The 23,346-nt window shown below is 39.0% G+C and overlaps 1 protein-coding gene across 1 annotated transcript; it reads left to right on the top strand.

The window, feature by feature from the left end:
• The first annotated feature begins 20,857 nt into the window (after positions 1-20,857).
• On the top strand, positions 20,858-22,821 carry LOC104248367 (protein trichome birefringence-like 43). Its single transcript, XM_009804618.2, has 5 exons — positions 20,858-21,153; positions 21,500-21,671; positions 22,036-22,214; positions 22,315-22,473; positions 22,575-22,821. The coding sequence occupies exons 1-5, from the start codon at positions 20,858-20,860 to the stop codon at positions 22,819-22,821; spliced, it is 1,053 nt and encodes a 350-aa protein (XP_009802920.1).
• The last annotated feature ends 525 nt before the right edge of the window (positions 22,822-23,346 follow it).

Here is a 23,346-nt window from a genome sequence, read left to right as displayed (position 1 = left end):
ATTGGACACATGCAAGATACGATTGGGCTATTTTTGAAAACTAACGTATGTGGCCAAGTGTGGCTATTAGCGCAAACTCAACAAAGGTGACCTCAAACACATGGAAATACCTCACTAAGGCTTGTATGGATTCAAACTCCCACTAATCACGGCCCAAAATTAATATGCAAATATAACCCATTTTTGCAAAAATAGCCGATATGGCCAGAAATTGCTAAAGATGCAAACTCCAAAAGGACGAACCTTAATGTAGTGGGACACTTAGTTGTGAACTCGGGATTCTGAGACATGGGTCAATGAACTGCTTTCGCGAAAATGACCCTATTTTGAAAGAATGGTCGATGTGGCCAAAAGTGGCTAGACATGCAAATTCAACAGGAATGGACCTTAAAATTGAGAGGAAACCTTGTTGTGGACTTAGGGTTCTAAGACATGGGATAACAAACTGCTTTGATAAAATAGCCCTATTTTGCAAAAACGGCTGACGTGGCCAAATGTGACTAAACCTGTAAGATTTGGCTACGACCCCCGAAGACAAGATCCTAAGACTCACTAGGAAGACCGGACCCTATGTGGGTTGCCTACGTATCTCACCTCGAAAGACTAGAATCAGGTATGCGTAGTTCGGGAAGATTGGATACGGAAGAAAATTTTAAAAAACAACTGATTTGGAGAAAACATATTTTTGTCTTTTCTGAAAATGATGGAAAATGTAAAATCTTTTTTTATTTTCTTTTTCTCTTTTTTTTTGGGAAATGATGAGAAAGCGCAAAATCTTTTTGGATTTTTCATTTTCATTCATTTTTTGTCTTTTTCTTGAAAAAGTTGTGAAAGAAAAATATAATTGTGCCCTACTTGCTTCATTTTAAACTTCACCCTCTTTTCTCTCTCATCGGTCCGCCAAATGACCCCTTTACCCCTAAAGAATGCAACATGTAATACATAGGGATGATTAAATGTCTTTTTGGGCTACGAGCCCATTTTGACATAATTTGGATAGGCCTCCTACAAAGGAACACGATACCTAGGACCGAGCCCTACTAAGTCACAATGATATGATGCAAATAAAAATGACCTAAAGGCTGACCTACGTTTGGGATTCACTAACAAGGCAATTCGGGGGAACGTTTGGTCAATGGTGGCTACTCAAGATTTCCACCCACTCCATATGTCCGATGCCTCCCCACTCCCTTCCTAAAATAAGGGTGACTCAACAAAGAGTTCGTGTAAGCAATGCGTACTACAAGACTTGTTGCAGAAAGAAGACCCATGGTTATGCAAATGATGACAGTTATAAAGCGGTAAACACATAACGAACAACGATAAACAAATAACCAACAAAACAGGAAATACGACAAACAAACTAAACAAACAAAGCAAATAAAGAAAACAAACACCTCAATCAAATATCCTAAAAGCCAACAAGGTCAGGTATCAGCTCGAACCTGCAACTCTCCAGCAGAGTCGCCAAAACTATCACACCCTTTTTTCTTTACCTCACTAAACCCTCTTAAAGATATTAAAAGGTTTTGTAAAGCTCAAAAGGGTTTCAATATTGAAAGTGACAAAATTGGTGTTTTAAAGGATTTTCAGAGTCCCCACCTGACATTTGATTTCGGTGTGTCAGGTCACCGTTTTTAAAAATAATTTTTCCTTTTAAAATACTTTGGACTCTAAAACTAAGTCTGCACCAGAGTTCTAGGTAAGGGGTTAATTTGAATCGGGGAGAAGGTGTTACGCATTCCACGAGTCCTGTAAAAGTTACGGTTGCGTACTCGATCTAGTTAGCTTTTAAAATATTCAAATTGAGGTAAAAATAAACACAGAAAAGAAAAATAAACACACAAAAGGCTCGGGGTCGTTCCTACCTAATAAAAGAAAAAGAAAAAGAAAAATACTACGAGTTATACTTTCGACCTCCAAATACAAATACTCCGGGGTATACCTCGAATAAAATATATACAAATTTCGTGGGGAATTCGCCGAATGATAAACTAAACGAAATGACCTCTCGCCTCAAATAGAGATAAAATAAAGAAAACCTAATATTTGCCTACCCGAGTGTGGTCGACATAAATATACTACTAGTAGGTAAAATAAAGTGAGCAGGAAAGTAAAACTAAAACAAAACAGTGACCTTAATCCAACGCTCACTTTCTTTTTAGCTCCATTTAAGCCCAAATCCCACGGACCAACAAGCAATTCTTTTCATTATCTTCTTCTATTATTATGTGAACTTCACGTCAAATATCAACACATATTTAGATACTAGATACTAACTTAACTAGATATTAAGTTCAAACAATCAATCATTAAGGAAAATAGTAAACAAAATGGTAATAGACTTGGATGAAGCTAAACTATCAAACCAACTTAAGCGAGTCACAAATAAAGAAGAAACAAATAGCATTCATGTCACCAAGAATCAATCACATGTGCACGCACAGAATCTAAAGCGAGAACAAAGTAAGAGATGAACCTCAAAAGGAGTTATCAGATTTTCTTCGACACTAGAAAGTTGTACAAGACCCTTAAGCCAAAATCGAGCAAATTGCAGCTCGAACAAGGATGGAAAACAGCAACAGGAAATTGCTCCGCGAATTGTCCCGCGGACAACTATCTCATCCGCATATGTTTTTTGCTCTTTGTCCTCTCTTCTTTTTTTAAAAATTTTCTGGTCGTGTGTGGCCGACCAGACCCTCTGGTGACTGGTCAGTGTGAAAGGACTAGAGGGGTAAGGCCGGCGGATGCTCCTTCTCTAGGGTTGGTCGTTCGAGGTTTTTGAGATGGTGGGAGCCGCTAGATTAAGAGAAGGATGGAGGTGGCGACGAATGTGGCTTTGAGAGGAGGTGGGACTGTTGTTGGCTATGGCAGCTCCTTTTGTGTGAAGAGGAAAGGTTGCAGCTGAAAGGTTTTCTAGGTTTTTGAGGGTGTGTCTGGCGAGTTTGAGTGGTTCAGTGGCGGGAAGAGGGTGGAGGAGAAAGGCTGGCGGTGGCTGCTGTCGTGAGAGAGAGATGAGAGTTCCCTGTTTATTTAGGATTTTTCCTCTTTTTTTAAAAATCTGATGGGTGGTCTTCCAGGGTTCCTAGGGTTAGGTCTTGGGCGTTCTCTTTAAAGTATTAGGGTTTTTTTAGAGTTGAAAAAGAAAAAGTTGATAGGTCTAATGGGTTTTGGGTGCGGGTCATGGGTCTATAGGTTATTTGGGCTAAGGAAAATTGGGCTAGTCCAAAATTGCTTAAGAAAATTCGAAAATGGGGCTACTTTTAGGGTTGTTCAAACTCTTTTAGCTAAATCCCAAATCTTACTCTAAAAAGTATAATGTATTTAAAAAATATAGAAATTACTCTTAATTAATTAACATACACTACTAAAATAAAACTAGATATTAAAAGTGAAATTATTTATGTATTTTTTTAAATTTTATGAGAGGTAGATAAACTAAAAGTAACTAGATAAAATATCAAGCTAAATAAAAGAAAATATTTTTGTAATTTTTATTTTTGTGATAAAATAAAGTAAAAGAGTCAAAACTAGTTTAAAATGACGATATTAGACCTAAACAAAATATAGTTAAACACTAAATGTATAAAAATTCGGGGAGGGTCAAAAATTACATGTCTACAGCTGCCCTCAACAGACCTACGCGATCGCAGCCCCACTCTTGCGATCGCGTATGAGGAAACAAGCAGAAGAAAATACAGCAGCAACAACAGTCTCTTTAAAGCCAAACATACTCTGATATCCACCCGAAACTCACTCGAGGCCCTCGGGACCTCAACCAAACGTACCAACACATCCTATAACATCATTAAAACTTAGTTGAGTCTTCGAATCACTCAAAACAACACCAAAACACCAAATTACCATCGGATTCAAGCCTAAGAAAAACGACGCCAAAACTTAGCAAATCACCTCCGAATGACCTGAAATTTTGCACATACGTCACAAATGACACTACAAACCTACTCAAACTTCCGGAATTCCATTCCGATCCCGATATCAAGATTTCCACTGCTGACCGAAAAATGCCAAATTTCCAATTTCACCAATTCAAGCCTAATTCTACCACAGACCTCCAAATTACATTCCGAACAAGCTCCTAAGTCTAAAATCACCTAACGGAGCTAACCGAACCATCAGAATTCACATCCGAGATCATTTTTCCACGTCCCAAATTCGCCCTCCGTGATTTTCGTGAGGGCACCTAGTCTCTACGACTAGGTAAGCCAAACAATTTTGGAAAAAAAGAAACAAAATGCAAAAAAAACTAATAAAACTGAAGATAAACAAATATAGAAGCATTTAAGATGCCGCTCGGCATTTACTAGTACAAGATCTCAAAAACTGAACAACTTCCCAAAACCCGGAATCTCATGAAATCACAAGCTATGAATACTACATTGTGATCTAACTCCAGAATGTCTAAATCAAGATAAATATAGAAGGGCTAAAACTATAAGAGAGAATGGAAAGGGACTCCTCGGTCTGCGGATGCGGCAGATATACCTCGAAGTCTCTGGAGAATCGCCTCGCCTCAAGGGTAGTAGGGCTGAGCCAAGGAACCTGGATCTGCACATGAAAAACATGCGTAGAAAGGGTATGAGTACACCACAACGATACTCAGTAAGTGCCAAGCCTAACCTAGGTCGAGTAGTGACGAGGAAGGTCGGGGCCCTACTGATTATAGCTGAAAAATATGGCAAACAATATAGAATACGACAATATAATTTAATGCTAACAGTATGAATCAATACAAGATAATAAGAATAACAACAAATACAACAGAAAAAAACATCACAGGAAGAATACAGCTCAACACAGAGATAGCAATCGGGGATCTACCAAGATACCGTCATGTAGCCCCCAAATGTAAATATCTAGTGGATCTCCCGGGTGTCGTCCGGTAGTCCAACTCATAGTGTGCCGGGGATCTATCGGAATCCTGATTCGTAGTCCCCAAATGTAAATACCCAGTACTGAGGGAATCTACCAGGTGCAGTCCCGTAGTTCCAATATAAATGTGCAGGGGGATATACCGGAATACAAATCCGGAATACGAATTCGTAATCCCAAAGTAAACATGTAGGAGGATCTCCCGGGATACCGTCCCGTAGTCTCAAAGTAAACACACAACAGCAACACGAAGAATATTCAGTTAAGTCCAAATTTCATACCAAGGTAAACAGGTATTTCTAACCTAGTATGCTGCACAGAGTTCAAATAAAGCAGTTTGAGCAAGTAAAGCAATTAAGTCAATTAGACATGCTTCCCTAAGCTAACAGTAGGCTTAAATTGCAAGTAGTATAAACAGGGAAGAAAATACAGTTATAGTTACTTAATGAAAACATGATTTTCAACAATTAGCATATGTACGCACTCGTCACCTCACGTACAAGGCATTTCATATATCAACAATGCCAAATCTTAAGGGGAGTTCCCCCACACAAGGTTAGGCAAGCCATTTACCTCGAACCGGCTCAACAATCAACCCGAAACCACGCTCTTGCCACGAGTACTCGACTCCAAATGGCCCAAATCTATTCAAATCAATTTCATAATGTAAATATAACTTCAAGTAACTAATTCCACCAATTAATTCGAAGCTAACACATGAACCCCCATTCACTCACGAGTCTAACCATACCAAAATTATCCAAATCCGATGTCAAATCCCACTCAAAACTCGAAAATTAGGTCTAAGAACTTTTACAAAATTTTCCCCAAATTCTCAACCCAAATCCAAAATTAGATGATGAATTCACATTTAGATTAATGGGTTATAAGCAAAAAAGAGTTAAGAATCATTACCCGTAAAGTCCATCCGAAAATCTCTCCAAAATTCATCTCCTATCGAGCTCCCAATTCAATTTTGTGATATGAACTCAAAACCCTCGACTTTGAACTTTATGTTCTGCCCAAACACGACCTTAACCGCGATCGCGGAAGCTTCCACACAATCGCGAAGAGCAACTTTGCTGGCTCCCAGATTTACCCCACGCGAACGCGATAATCCTTATGCTGCTCAGCTCTACGCGATTGCGGTTGACCTCACGCGATCGCGAAGAGCAACTTCTACTCTTTAGCTGCCTCACTTCTTCCTCTTCGTGAACGTGATGTAACCCACGCGTTCGCGATTCAACTTCTGCCAAAACTACGCGTTCGCACTCCCTTTCACGCGATCGCGTACAACAAAATCCCCTCTACCTCATCTAAGCCTTCACGATCGCGAGCCTCCTCATGCAATCGCGATGAAGAAAAGTCAGCAATAGAAAACCAACAAAAATCTGATCCTTCTCCAAGTTAAAAAATGGTCCGTTGAGCATCCGAAACACACACAAGGCCCCCGGAACCTCAACCAAACATGCAACTAATCCTAAAACATCATTCAAACTTGTTCCAACCTTCGGAACGCTCAAAACAATATCAAAACACCAATTTAACATCGGATTCAAGCCCAAGAACTTCAAAAACACTCAAATTACGCTTTCGATCAAAATGTCTATCAAACCTCGTCCGAATGACCTGAAATTATGCAAACACGTCACATTCAACACTACGGAGATACTCCAACTCCCAGAATTCCATTCCAATCCCGATATCAAAATCTCACTATCGAACCGGAAACTTCAAAAATTCCACTTTCGGCATTTCAATCCTAAATAAGCTACGAACCTCCAAAACACAATCCGAACACGCCCCTAAGTCCGAAATCACCCAACGGAGTTTACTGAATTGACGGAATTCCATTCCGAGGTTGTCTTTACACTGCTCCGACTACGGTCCAAATTCTAAAGCTTAAGCTCTCTTTTAGAGACTAAGTGTCTTAAAACACTCCGAAACTCAAAGCAAAACATCCCGACAAATCAAAATGGCAGAAACAAACTCGGGGAAAGTAGTTAATAGGGGATCGGGCATTAATTCTTAAAACGACCGGCCAGGTCGTTACATCCTCCTACACTTAAACATTCAATCGTCCTCGAACGAGCATAGAGACATATCTGAAGTAGTGAAAAAATGAGGGTAACGGCTGCGCATATCCTGCTCGGTCTCCCAGGTCGCCTCCTCGACCGGCTGACCCCGCCATTGAACCGTCACTGATGCAATGTTCTTTGACCTCAGCTTTTGAACCTGCCTGTCCAATATCGCTATTGGCTCCTCAACATAGGATAGATCTTTGTCCAACTAGACTGAACTGAAATCCAACACATGTGACGGATCGCTGTGACACTTTCGGAGCATCGAAACATGAAATACGGAATGAACTACTGCCAAGCTGGGAGGTAAGACAAGCTCATAAGCAACCTCCCCAACATGCCGCAATATCTTAAAAGGACCAATAAACCTCGGACTCAATTTCCCTTTCTTCCCAAATCTCATAACGCCCTTCATAGGTGAAAACTAAGCAGAACCTGCTCTCCAACCATATAGGATACATCATGAACCTTCCGGTCCGTGTAACTCTTCTGTCTGGACTGGGCTGTACGGACTCTATCCTGAATCACCTTAACCTTCTCTAAAGCATCCTGAACCAAGTCTGTACCCAATAATCTAGCCTCACCCGGGTCAAACCAACCCACCGGGGATCTACACCGCCTACCATACAAGGCCTTATACAGTGCCATCTGAATGATGGACTGATAGTTATAGTTTTAGGCAAACTCCGCTAGTGGCAAGAACTGATCCCAAGAACCTCCAAACTCCACCACACACGTACGAAGCATATACTCAAGAATTTGAATAGTGTGCTCGGACTGTCCGTCCATCTGGGAGTGAAATGTTGTGCTCAACTCCACCCGAGTACCTAACTCATGCTGTACGGCTCTCCAGAACCGTGATGTGAACTGAGTACCTCTATCTGAAATGATGGAAACTGGAAAACCATGCAGACAAACAATCTCCCGGATATAAATCTCTGCAACTGCTCCAAATAATTGGTAGTACATACAGGAATGAGGTGTGCGGACTTGATCAGCCGATCTACAATCACCCAAATGGCATTGAACTTTCTCAAAGTCCGTGGGAGTCCAACTACGAAGTCCATGGTGATCCTCTCCCACTTCCACTCTGGAATCTCTATCTGCTGAAGCAACCCAGCCGGTCTCTGGTGCTCATACTTTACCAGCTAACAATTGAGGCACCGAGCTACAAATCCAACTATATCTTTCTTCATCCACCTCTACCAATAGTGTTGTCTCAAATCCAGGTACATATTCGCGGCACTCAGATGAATGGAATACCGCGAACTATAGGCCTCCTATAGAATAAACTCCCGAAGCCCATCAACATTGGGTACACATACCCGACCCTGCATCCTCAATACCCCGTCATTACCAATAGTCACATCTCTGGCATCGCCATGAAGAACCTTGTCCTTGAGGACAAGCAAATGAGGGTCATCAAACTGATGCTCCTGGATACGATAAAACAAGGAAGATCTAGAATTCACGCAAGCTAGAACCCGACTGGGCTCCGAAAGATCCAATCTCACAAACAGGCTGGCTAAGGCCTGAACATCCATTGCCATAGGCCTCTCGGCTGCTGGTAAATAAGCTAAACTCCCCAAACTCTCTGCCCGACGACTCAAAGCATCAGCCACCATATTGGCCTTGCTCGGGTGATATAACATAGTGATATCATAGTCTTTAAGCAGCTCTAACCACTTCCTCTAACGCAAATTAAGATCCTTCTGTTTGAACAGATGCTGCAAACTCTGGTGATTATGGACAGGATAATTCTTCTCATGTACCTTCAACTATCTGGACGCGTAGGCAATCACCCTACCGTCCTGTATCAATACCTCTCCCAGGGCCAATCTTCGAGGCATCATAATAGACAGTATAAGACCCCGAACTTGTAGGCAATATCAAAACTGGGGCTGTAGTCAAAGCTGTCTTGAGCTTCTGAAAGCTCACCTCACACTCTTCCGTCCACTAAAACGGAGCACCCTTCTAAGTCAGCCTGGTCATTGGTGCTGCAATAGATGAAAACCCCTCAACAAATCGGCAGCAATAACCCGCCGAGCCAAGAAAATTGTGGATCTCTATAGCTGGGGATCGTCTGGGCCAACTCTGCACTGCTTCTACTTTCTTCGAATCCACCTGAATACCCTCACTCGATACCACGTGGCCTAAGAATGTCACAGAATCCAACCAAAACTCACATTTCGAGAACTTTGCATATAACTTCTTTTCCCTCAAAGTCTGAAGCACTGTCCTCAGGTGCTACTCATGATCTTCCCGACTCCGGGAGTATACCAGAATATCATCAATAAAGACAATGACGAAGGAGTCAAGATATGGTCGGAACACATTGTGCATCAAATGCATGAAGGCTGCTGGGGCATTGGTCAGCCCAAATGACTTAACAAGGAACTCGTAATGACCATATCGAGTCCTGAAAGCAGTCTTCGGGATATCTGGCTCTCGAATCTTCAACTGATGGTAACCTAAATGCAAGTCAATCTTAGAAAACACGCGTTCACCCTGTAGCTGGTCAAACAAATCATCAATATGAGGCAAAGGATAACGGTTCTTCACTGTAACTTTGTTCAACTAGCGATAATCAATGCATATACGCATAGAACCATCCTTTTTCTTCGCAATAAGACAGGAGCACCCCATGGTGATATACTGGGCCGAATAAAACCCTTATCAAGAAATTCCTATAACCGATCCTTCAACTCCTTCAACTCAGGAGGGGCCATACGATACAAAAGGAATAGAAAGGGGCTGAGTGCCCAGCGACAAATCAATGCCAAAATCAATATCTCTATTGGGCGGCATGCCCGGAAGATCAGCTGGAAACACATCAGAAAAATCTCGTACTACTGGGACTGAATCAACTGTAGGGGTATCAATACTAACATATCTCAAATAAGCTAGATACGTGTCACACCCCTTCTCAACCATACACTAAGCCTTAAGGAATGAAATAACTGTACTGGAAGTATGATCTAAGGTACCCCTCCATTCTACTCGCGGTACACCTGGCATGGCCAACGTCACAGTTTTGGCGTGACAATCAAGAATAGCATAATAGGGAGACAACCAGTCCATGCCCAAGATAACATCAAAATCTACCATGTTGAGCAATAATAAATTGGCTCTGGTCTCAAAACTACTAAGAGCAACCACACACGACCGATAAACCTGGTCCACAACAAAAGAATCTCCCACATGAGTAGAAACATAAACATGAAAACTCAAAGAATCCCGAGATACACCCAAACGCAGAGTAAAATAAGAAGACACATAAGAATAGGTGGAGCCTGGATCGAATAAAACCGATGCATCTCTATCACAGACCAGGACAATACTTATGATGATAGAATCGGAGGTGACAGCCTTGGCACGGGCAGGAAGGGCATAATATCTGGCCTGGCCTCCCCCCTAGGACGACCTCTACCTCCCCGACCTCCACCTCTAGCTGGCTGAGCATGTGGGGTAGCAAATGGTGTTGTGATCATAGCCGGAGAACTCTGCGGAGCGCGCTGTGGCTAAGAAGTCTATAAAGGTGCACCCCTCCCTAGCCTAGGGCAATGCCTCACCACATGGCGTATGTCACCATACTCAAAATAACCTCGCGGCTAATGTGGCAGTAGGAACTATACGGTACGGGTACTCTAAGACCCCTAAACACCTGAAACACTATGTGAAGCCTGAGACGCAAACTGAGCTGGCTGACCTACAAAACCTCTACCATACCGTACTCTTCCTCCAAAATAAGGACCAGTGGGTCTCTCCAGTCTATGAGGTCTCCTCACTTACCTATACTCTCTCTCCTGACCTAATCTATCCTCTCTCTCCTAGACCCACCTGTCCTCTACTCAGTGAGAGATCCTCACCACCCGCTGAACTAGGACCATAGGCTGTGTCGCCATGACACCTGGAACCTGACCAATGTGAACTAGCTACTCTGGAGTGGGGGCGGCGGAAGTTTGGGTCCCTTCCTCGATCTGTGAAGTAGTCGGTACAACCTGAATCAATCCCGCCTAAACCAATGTACCAAACGCAGGTGTCTAAGTGTCTCTCCCAGCCTGAGAAGTAGTTGCAGCCGTAGTAACTGATACCGCCTAAGCTAGGTCAGTCCACACTGATAGAATCTGAGCTTGGGCCTCCTAAAGGCCAGGAATCACAACAGGTACAAGGGGTGTCTGAGCTGGTCTCGCTGGAGCATCTGGGGTTGGGACTTGATCTGGAACAACGGGAGGGTCTACAGGTACTACCCCGATTGCTTCGCAGGCTGCACCCCTACCCCTGCCACAGCCTCGACCCCTCGCGGGCCTAACTGGTGGTACTGCTGGCTTGTCATCCTATCCGGTAGTGCGAGTCCTCACCATCTGTGAGAGAATGAAACAATAGAAGTTTAGTCACCAGAATCAATGGATTCGCACGATAAGAATTCAAGAACATGGAATTTTCCTAAAAGTTCCGCAGCCTCTCGAAAATAAGTATAGACATCTCCATACCGATCCGCAAGACTCTACTAAACCCGCTCATGACTCGTGACACCTATGTAACCTAGGCTCTGATACCAACTTGTCACGACCCAAACTACCCAGTCATGATGGCGTCTATCGTACTACTAGGCTAGCCGACTCATTACCCAAAACACACAATATTTCATTTTAGAAATATATTTTCAAATTGTTTTATCATAAAAATCTTTCGTAAGAAATCCAAAACAAAGAAAAAATGCAAAAATAAAAGCCCGACATCTACGATACAAGTCTGAATATGCCAAGACCAATACAATCTGGAAAATCTAATAAAATAGCTATAGGAAGATAGGAGGGAGAAGAGCAAGGCTGCAATCGCCATGCAGCTACCTTGCTAACTCCAAAGATCCGTGGTGGAAGAATCAACACTCGCTCAAACATCCAATAACACCTAGATCTGCACACAAGGTGTAGGGAATAATGTGAGTACGCCAACTAAGTAAGTAACAACCATAAATAAAGGCTGAGTAGCAGTGACGAGCAATAAAATACATAAGGATCATAGTATGAAATCTTAGTGAAATAATATGCCTACAAATCAATTTTTGAGTCAAATCATCTCGTAAAAATTCAGTTTCGATGAAAATCATTTATAGATATTTTCAACAGTTTCAGTAAAGGCTCAGTGCAAAATAGAGTGAAGATAATCAAGTCATAAACTGCCTCTCGGGCAAAATATCACTCATAAACAGCCCCTCAGGCAAGCTCACAATTACTCATGCCTCCCAGTCGCTCATCACTCAGCACTCGACACTCGGTACTCGGCGCTCGCACTCAGTAGGTACATGCGCTCACTGGGGGTATGTACAGACTCCGGAGGGGCTCCTTCAACCCAAGCGCTATAACAAGCTAAATCATGGCATCAATCTCTCAGGCCCTCGGCCTATAATAAACATGATGCGGCATGCAGCCCGATCCCATATAATATCCTCACAAATCAGGCCCTCAGCCTTACTCAGTCATAAACCACACAAGCCACCCGAGCAGTTAAGTAAAATTAGGGAATCTCAGCCCAAAACAATATTTATGTGCATCAAAATTGAGTAATATAACTGAATTATGCAGTAAACATGAGAAATCGTGACTCGGTATGGATTTCAAATCAAAATAGTGAGAAGATAGTAAGAAAATGCCCCTGAGGGTCCAAACAGTATTGGCACGAGGCCCAAACATGGCATTCAGCCCAAGTTATAAGGATTCTTTCTAAATACATAGATATTGATCACTCCCAACTATGCCTTATAAAAAGGACAAAGCAGTCGTTGCAAATATAATTCGATTTACAAGTCTGGAGTCGAATCCCACAGAGAATTAAAGCTTAGCTACAGTTGTTCACTATCACCAAGATTACAAGCTTGAACAATTCCTAACTTATAGATAATAAGATTCTTGTGTTTAACTAACTAACTAACAAATTAAAATAATAAATTAACACTAAAGATACTACAGGTTGGAGAAAAGATTAAGGAGGTCTAGAGTTATGATTTCCCCAATTGTCGGAATCCTTCCTGCTATGTTTTCTATAATTTCGCCTAAGTATTCTTTACCGTTCATGAGCGCTCTGCGTATTGTAATTCTCTCCCGAGTAATTACGATAATTTACTAGACATACTCTCCTGAGTTACACTAGCTGGCTTTAATTACAACTCACTTAGATCGCACCCAAGGTTTCGTTATCCCTAATCCCACTTTTAAACCCTTGGTTATTGATTACTCACATACGTCAGGAGTGATGTTGTTCAACAACTACCTAAATATGCACTCTCTCCCGAGTAATACATATTAAATAGGCAAAGCTAATTGAGGGCCCTTCAATCAACCACAAGAATAATATAGTTGGACAAATAGAGAAAATACTACAGCTCAATTATATAAAAACATAACAAGAATTATCCCACAAAAGGTTCCATCAAAATCCTAGATAAAAAATTAGCTATTTATAATAGTATGCAAAATTAAATACAATACTAAAAGTCATAACCAATAATGGAAATAGGAAGAAGGAAGTTAGAAACTTGTAGAAGAATTCTCATTTAACTCCAATATCTAGCTCCCTGTGGAAATCGATCCCGACCTCATCGGGTAAAAGCTGCTTCGACCTCTCTCACTACTCAATAGTAGTGCAGGGTTTGCCTCGATCAGTCACAACTAAAGTACTCACTATTCTCAAGGAATAACAAAGTCAAGAGATATTGCTTCATTTCAAAACACAACATAATGGCTCATATTCCTAAAAAGAGACTAACTACACCCGGTTCAAATAAAACCCTTGGAAAAGAACTGCGGCACGAAGAAAAACCAAAGGGAAATTGCTACACTACCTAACAAAAAAATCTTTTTTTCATTTAGACTTAAATACCTCAAGAAAATTTTCTAATAGATCCATCGTCGGGAAAAGTCCAATACTTTCTATTTAAAAAAATATTCAATTAAACTAACATAAATAAATAGCATAGAAAATTACCCAGATAGTCTCCTCACCCCACACTTAAAATTGTGCATTGTCCCCAATGCACACCCATACATACAAGAGGGTAAAAGAAACTCCCTGGTAGGCCAAAGGCCGAAGCACTAGCATCTCATGAGGTACTCAGACTTCTCTCAGGTCTGGTCCTTCGTGCAGGTACCTCTTTGTTCCAACCATCTGGTTTGTTGTTGCATCCTTCCAATAGCTTTGCTTTCCATGATCCTAAAAAATCAAAAATCGACACTACAAAAATAATATAATTAAAAAATAATAATAAAAAAAGTAAACAATAAAGTTGGGCTGCCTCCCTACAAGCGCTTGATTTAACGTCGCGGTAGGAAGTGAATCACTTTCTGCCTCCACTTTGAACTTATGAATTGGAACACAAGTTTTGATTCTGCTCTATGATCATGCTCCTAGGGTGGTAGAATGAATCTGACTGGCCCAATAAATAATGAAGTATTCTGCATTTCTTGGCCTTTGGATGAGATGTGTATTCCTGACTTTCTGGCATGAAGAATTCCAGAATGTAGGCATCTTGTTCCTTACTCCTTGACTCCTCAAGTGGCTCGGACGACTCTATTTTCATATCATCATCCATACACAATGTGGAAAAATTCTTGAAGTGTGGACCAATGCGCTCAACTACACAAACATTGGGATTGTCAACATCCTTAACACTAAGGACACTAGAGTCAACTAAATATGTATCCTCAATATCCTTGGTTGACTCTAGTATCTCTTCTACGACATCGGCATCCTCAAAATCTAGTTCGATTGATTGTTGGTGTTCTATTCTGGCCTTCTCCTCTAGCTCATCCTCGTATTTTTTTAAATTCTCCAGTATAATGGCAATTTCTGCAGCCAATTCATACTCATATTGGCTATTATCCACAATGTCAACTTGTTGCACTTTACAAGGTTCAATTAATTTATTCTCTTAAGCCTCCAAGTTGTGAATAGTTGCCCCTTGACTTTGTACCCGCAGTTGTATCTTATCATATTGTTCCATAAGGTACTTTAGCATATCCTTGATCTCTTTCAGGTCCTCATACGGGTTCTTTGTTCCTATTAACTTCACAAGAAAAAGAAGAACCATCAAAGTAAGGGGTTGGGGGAAGATAAGAAATATAAACACAACCATGAAAGTGACCATCTTGACCACCACACATATCACACACATTCCACACATAAGATTATGTTGGTGCACATAACTTGCTCTCGAAAATATTTTGATAATTTTTCCCTGTGTGGTTTCCTCCACAATATGCATAACGAGGATCAAAAGTAGAATTACCAACATCAAAACTCTCATAATTCCAAGATGCCATGTCTCTCAGATCAAAAATAAAAAAATTATAAATAAATAAATAATCAAATACACAAAAACAAAAATAATAGTTCAAACTTGCAACCTAGAAATATGTACACCTACAGCTACACCATTAGTTCTCCGGCAACGGCGCCAAAACTTGATCACGCCCAACTATGCCTTATAAAAAGGACAAAGCGGTCGTTGCAAATATAATCCGGTTTACAAGTCCGGAGTCGAATCCCACAAAGAACTAAGACTTAGCTATAATTATTCACTATCACCAAGAATACAAGCTTGAACAATTCCTAGCTTATAGATATTAAAATTCTTGTGTTTATCTAACTAACTAACAAATTAAAATAATAAAATAACACTAAAGATACTACAGGTTGGAGAAAAGATTAAGGAGGTCTAGAGTTATGATTTTCCCAATTGTCAGAATCTTCCCGCTATGTCTTCTATAATTTTGCCTAAGTATTCTCTACCGATCATGAGCGCTCTACGTGTTGTAATTCTGTCCCGAGTAATTACGATAATTTACTAGACATACTCTCCCGAGTTACGCTAGCTGGCTTTAATTACAGCTCACTTAGATCGCACCCAAGGTTTCGTTATCCCTAATCCCACCTTTAAACCCTTGGTTATTGATTCCTCACATACGTCGGGAGTAATGTTGTTCAACAACTACTTAAATATGCACTCTCTCCCGAGTAATACATACTAAATAGGCAAAGCTAATTGAGGGCTCTTCAATCAACCACAAGAATAATATAATTGAATAAATAGAGAAAATACTACGGCTCAATTATATAAAAATATAACAAGAATTTATCCCACAAAAGGTTCCATCAAAACCCTAGATAACAAATTAGCTATTCATTATAGTATGCAAAATTAAATACAATACTAAAAGTCATAACCAATAATGGAAATAGGAAGAAGGAAGTGAGAAACTTGTAGAAGAATTTTCTGCCTTGCTCCTAATGTGTTCTTGTCTCCTTAGGTCGAATCCTCGGTCTCCTTAGCCTCCTTAGGTCTAAATTATGTCAAAAGTATGTCAAAGGTCTTCAAAATACCATTTTTCCATGTATATATACCAAGTAGGGTTGGACCCAAACAATTACACCTTCTCCTACGCGAAAAAGGATACATTTTCCGGACAGGACGTGCGCGACCGCACTTGGACCGCGCTCAGACCGCGCATATCCACTTTGATTCTGCCTAACGAGTGCAGCCTGAGCGCGGCCGCACACTTGACCCGCACTTTTCACCCTATTTTGTTGGGAATTTGGAAAAACATAAAACATAAAAGTTGTAGCCCTTTGAGTTAACTTTCCAACCATATATTGTGGACCCAAATAAAGTTCTTAGCGAAAAGTTATGTGCATTTTACTAGACAGTGCGTAATATGCCTATTCGATTCTTCGTTCGCTCTTATTTATCATCCGTTGATCCCCGAACATGATCCTGACTTAATTTCTTGGGCTTTTACTCAGACTTCAAAGCTCCAAATCACTTGAATTCATTCCATAACATCTATATAGTTCGGAATCCCTCCTATAAGGCATAAAACACACAATTAGTGCAGAACACTAGCGATTAAAGCTCAAACTCAATTAAAGTGCAGTAAATTAGAGTGTAATAAGCGACTAAAATACGTAATTATAGCCTATCATCAGATATCATATAGTTTTTAACAAAATACGCAACTCTACAGTTGCTACGGAACGGACCAAGTCACAATCTCCACCGGTGCACGCCCACACGTCTGTCACCTACCATTTGCGTCACCTCAATATAGTAAAATGATACGAAATCCGGGGTTTCATACCCTCAGGACTAGATTTACAATCGTTACTTACCTCAAATCGAATAAAACTCTAACCCGCAATGCTCTTGCCTCTCGACTCGGCCTCCAAATGCTCCGAATCTAACCAAAATCAGTATATTGTCATCAATATATGCTAAAGGAATGAATTCCACATGAAAATTATCAAAATTAAGCTAAAAATCCCGAATTTGGCTCAAATCCGGCCCTAGGGCCCACGTCTCAGAATCCGATAAAATTTACAAAACTAGAAAGCCCATTCACTTACGAGTCTACTCATATCAAATTCATCAAAATCCGACATCAAATGGCCATTCAAATCCCCAAAATTATCTCTCCAAATTTTCTTCCATTTTTCCCAAATTTTACACCCCAATTCCCAATTTAGATGATGAAAATCAAGATACAATCATGGATTTTAACCAAAATCAAGTGAAGAACACTTACCCCAATCACCTCTTTGAAAATCCCCTCAAAACTCGCCTTCTCCCGAGCTCGCTATTGAATTTAGGAATTATGAACCCAAACCCTCGGTTTAAACTTTAAACATTCTGCCATGTTATTTCCTTAATCGCGATCGCGAAGCACAAAAATGGACTGCCCCTAAACGTACCTTACGCGATCGCAGATACACACACGTGATCGCGGATAACAAACTCACAAAACAACACGAACGCGCCTAGCTCTACGCGATCGTGTAGAGCAATTCCTTCACCTCACCACGCTCCAAATCTTTCTACGCGAACGCGACCTCAGCCACGTGCTCGCGATAGCTAAACTCAACAGACCTTCACGATCACAGGCCCCAACTGGCGATCACATAGAACAATTTCACAGCTTCTCTCAACAAACCTACGCGATCGCAGCCCCACTCTTGCGATCGCGTATAAGGAAACCAGCAGAAGAAAATACAACAACAACAGTAGTCTCTTTAAAGCCAAACATACTCTGATAACCACACGAAACTCACTCGAGACCTTCGGGACCTCAACCAAACATACCAACACATCTCATAACATCATTCAAACTTAGTCGAGCCTTTGAATCACTCAAAACAACACCAAAATACCAAATTACCCTCGGATTCAAGCCTAAGAACTTATAAACTCTCAAATTTCACAAACGACGCCGAAACGTATCAAATCACCTCCTAATGACCTGACATTTTGCACACTACAAACCTACTCCAACTTCCGAAATTCCATTCCGACCCCGATATTAAGATTTTCACTGCCGACCGAAAAACGTCAAATTTCCAATTTCGCTAATTCAAGCCAAATTCTACTACGTACATCCAAATTACATTCCGAACACGCTCCTAAGTCCAAAATCACCTAAATAAGCAAACCGAACCATCAGAATTCACATCTGAGATCGTTTATACATAAGTCAACATCCGGTTGACTTTTCTCAAGTTCAACTTCTAAATAGGAGACTAAGTGTCTCATTCCACACCGAAACCACTCCGAACCTGAACCAACCAACACGATACGATGAATACAGCTGAAGAACACATAAAGAAGCAGAAATGGGGGAAATGGGGCTATAATTTACGAAACGACTGGTCGGGTCGTTACACCCAATCACCATCAATAACCATAATCGGCACTACCCACATCATAAACTACAACTACTCACCATTACCTTCTTAACTACAACCACAACCACCCAATATTATTAACTATTACCATCCACCACCACGGTCATCAATCATAACCGCTATCGCTATCAATCACCACTAGCTACTATCTAGAACCACCACAGATTAATTTGTATTTATTTGAATTTTATATTTATTAATTTTTAAATAAAGATAAATTTTATATATTCAGATATTAAAAAGACAAACATTCTTTATCATCTACTATTTAGATCTTAACACACATCTTAATATTCAGATGTGCATTTAGATTTAGGTATCTTAATCTTAATACACATTTTCATATTCAGATATGTATTCAGATTCAGACGTCTTAATTTTTTAAAAACAAATGAGACCGCCTCAAATCTGGAACTGATATACCCACTTCTCCCTATCATAAGTAGTAGGGGTGAGCCGATCAGATCAACCTATTACATAGTAACAGATATTTAAGTTAGCATTATGAATAATTCAAATACATATCTAAAGCTTTGTACGTGACTATCATCCATCCATCCCATTTTGTGTGTTCTTGTTTAACTTGGAAAAGAATTTAAAAGAGAAAGAATTTTTTTTGAAATTTATGGTCTAAAATAAGTTATAGATAATTGTGTGCTATAAAATCATTTCATTAAGGGTAAAATGAGAATTTTAAATTTAAATTATTCCTAAATATTAAAATATATATGTAATTGTTCGTGGAACGGACTAAAAAGAGAAACTTATTAGTATACGTATTGGTACAGAGGGAGTACAATATTAAGTATTTGAGTAGTAACTATATTAGTGAAGATAAATATAAAATAGGTCTAGTTATAAAGATTCTCAATAAAACACGAGAAATTAAGAGGGTGTTTGGATTGGCTTAAAAGCTGGCCAAACCAGCTTAAAAGCACTTTTTAGGTGGTTGGAGTGTTTGGTAACTTTAAAAACAACTTTTAAGCCAAGTGGTTTTAAGCCTAAACAAGCTAAAAGCAACAAGTTAGGGAATCCCAACTTATTTTTTATAGCTTAAAAGCTGGTTGGGTTTGACCATTTAATTTACTCCTTTATCCCTAATAATCTTTTATTTTTCCAAAACCCTTCAAAGCCAAAAGCCCAAACGTTCTTTTCCTTCTTCTCTCTCCATTGTTCCCATTTTTGTCAACCATTTCTAATGCCATTTCTATGGCACATCTTTTATTGCCTATCCCTATTTTTTAATTTTTGTGCTCTGATTTTATTTTTATGATTTCTTCTCACGTAAATAATCATAACCGTATTTTTATTTTACTCCTCCTGATTTGATAGTATATTTACTAATAATTATTTTCTTGAAATTATTTATGTTTTGAGCGTTTCTTTTATATTGTCAAACAAACAATGTCATAATCGTTTGTCTTGTACAAATACTAAAATACAAAATATTTGAAAAAGTTGAAACAAATATATAGCACTAAATATAGTAACTTCAAATGAAAACTCATCTAAACACAAATATTTTTTTCCATTTTTTTTGAAGGAAATTCTCCAAAAATAACATACTACAACTTTAAGGATATTTCAGTCATTTTAACAGAAAAAAGTGTGCTTACCGGCACTTATTTACCAAATACTTCAACAACTTTTTTTCAGCTTAAACACTTTTATCCAAACACATAACTGCTTATTTATAAAACAAGTTCCAGGACTTAAAAAGTGCTTTTAAGCACCGTGCTTAAAAGCTACTTTTTTTAAGCCAATCCAAACGGGCTCTAAGTACTATTTTGATACCTTGCAAACTAGGAATGCCGTAAACCCAAAACTGCTAATCAAATTTCTTGTCGCAATATATGCAATATGCATGAACTAGGTTGAATGAAGATAGGGAAAGTAACTAATGACACAAGAAAGTTTTCTAATCAAGTCATCAATATCCATTGAATAGATAAAACAGAAATCAATATATTGGAACTAAGGAAATCAAAAATGTTTAGCCGATAGGAGAAATTAAGGATTACTATTTATCATCACTTATGTCGTATTATAAGAACAAACACGTGCATGCATACCAATTCAAAAGTTCATTTAATGCATTTCATCTTCACCTATATATTGCACACATACAGAAGAGAACTCGAAGTTCTCTGATGGCCGTTTGTTACTCTGTATCTGCCATTGCCATTGTATCAACTTTTGTAACCATCTTTTCACTTTCCCTTTTCTTGAATTCGAAAAACAAGATCTTCAATAAAGATGTAAGCTTATTAGGAACAAACGGATGCGATATTTACAAAGGAAGTTGGATTTTTGATGATTCATATCCACTCTATAATTCATCAACTTGTCCCTTTATTGAGGAATCATGGGACTGCCAAAAGAATGGACGCCCTGATGAAGAATATTTAAAATATAGATGGCAGCCCTATGGATGTAATTTGCCGAGGTATAAGTTTGTTTATCCTTTGATTAAGCATTAAAAGAGTTTGATCGATATTCTTGAATTATTACAACGCCTTAGTCCCCAGCGAGATAGGGTCGGCTATATCTTTACTTCTTCATTTAAGCTTAACTCGTATCATCATCATACAAGATAATTAAATTAAAAGTAAAACATAAGTCAAATATATACATAAATAATAGTAGTAATATCAGAAGTTTTCTAACAGATCTAAACATATTCCCATCTACTAAATATATAATTTTTCTGAGACAACTTCCTTTCATACAATTTTAAGTCTACCCGGCCATCTTATTCTTGAATTAATATTTGATTATTTTTTTCCTTGTAGATTTAATGGAACTGAATTCTTGTTAAAATACAAAGGAAAGCGTATCATGTTTGTTGGAGATTCACTGGGTCAAAATCAATGGCATTCTCTTGCGTGTATGATTCATGCATCACAACCACAAGCCAAGTATATCATGGATAAAATTGGAAGGCATTATACATTCAGCCTCCCAGTAAGCCCTTTTTTTAGTTTAGTTTTTATAAACTAACATTATAAAATCATTTTTACTTTATCAAATCGTTTAATAGATAATTGAAGGTAAGTTCATAAAAATGAGATTAGTAACCTGAAAAACAATACAAGTTGAATATTAGTTTCATATAAGTTAAATTCATCATTTACATGGTTTATTCACTTTTATACACAACATTTCTAGCAAACATCTTGATTTTGTTTTATTTTTGTGGTCAAAGTTGAGAAAAAGAGAAAAAGAAAGGTTTTATCAGATGTCTTTCTTTTGTTATTTTCTTTCTATTTTTCTTCACTAAGACATGATTATAAACATACGAGTTGATGGGATATTGGTGAAATTGTAGGATTACAATATTTGGTTATTATTTCTTGGGAATCCTCTCATTGTTGACATTATCACGGAAAAAGGCTCAAGAGTACTGAAGATTGATTCTATCAGTTCGGAAAATGTCTGGAAAGAAATGGATGTGTTGGTGTTTAATACATGGCACTGGTGGAATCGCACAGGGATTAATAAACAAACGTGAGATACATTGGATAGAACAATATTTTCAACATTCTTTATATATAGTATATGTTTATTCCCTACTAATTATTAATAATTAATTCAAGATTTGTTGCAGTTGGAATAGCATTCAAGATGGGAATACTACGTACAAAGATATGAACAGATTAGAACTTTACAAAAAAGCAATAAATACATGGGCAAAATGGGCAGACTCTAATCTCAACTCCACAAAAACAAGTGTCTTTTTTCAAGGAGTTTCTCCTGACCATGAGAAGTAAATTTCATTCTTCCTTTTAACTAGTTTGTTCTTTTCTTTAAGGTATATATGGTAAGTAATATCTTGAAATTAAAATATATTTTATTGATTATACTCAGATGTGAAGGAAAAACAAGACCATTGCAAAGTCCAGGAAGTTTGTTTCCAGGAGAAATAGAACTAGAGAATGTTCTGAAAACCATGTCAAAGTTATATGTTCGTTTGATCAATATAACGAGATTGTCACAATATAGAGCAGACGGTCACCAATCCATATATAGCTATAAAATGGATTGCTTGCACTGGTGTCTACCTGGGGTCCCTGATGCTTGGAATCAACTCCTTTACCACCACCTTATTTCATAGTTTTAGTACATTTTGCCCCTTTTTTTTCTTCTTAATTAATATACTTTTCTTTAAAATTTTGCGTGGAAATCTACACGAAATTACAACCTCTTTAAACCTGGGGAATGCATTTTGGCGATTCTGAGTACCTTTTCATCTAACTTATCAACTACCTCTGATTAAGAGGAAGAATTCTGATCTTGTTATACATTCAAAGCTATATCTCTGTCTTATGAGGAAATGAGCAGCCAGCTATAGCAAGGACCATAGGCTATTAATTTGGTTGTTATTAGATGAAAGACATGGCCAGCTTCTTAGCTATCCAGATGTAAGTCAATGTTCTTAACGTCCGACGACGTAAAGTTAAAATCGATAATATATAATGGCATTCCCTTCGGTCCATAATAATTGACCATTTTACCTTTGGCACACTCATTAAGAAAATATGAATTCCTAAAAAAAATTATGCATTCACTAAAGTAACCTTTTGTTTAAGAGAGCTGCTATTCAGCCAAACTCAGCGTGGCCCAACAATGACTGCACTAG

Source organism: Nicotiana sylvestris, chromosome 7, assembly GCF_000393655.2.
Source record: "Nicotiana sylvestris chromosome 7, ASM39365v2, whole genome shotgun sequence".
Lineage (NCBI taxonomy): Eukaryota > Viridiplantae > Streptophyta > Magnoliopsida > Solanales > Solanaceae > Nicotiana > Nicotiana sylvestris.
Note: the sequence above shows the minus strand (reverse complement) of the source record. Positions and strands in the feature narration are given on the sequence as shown.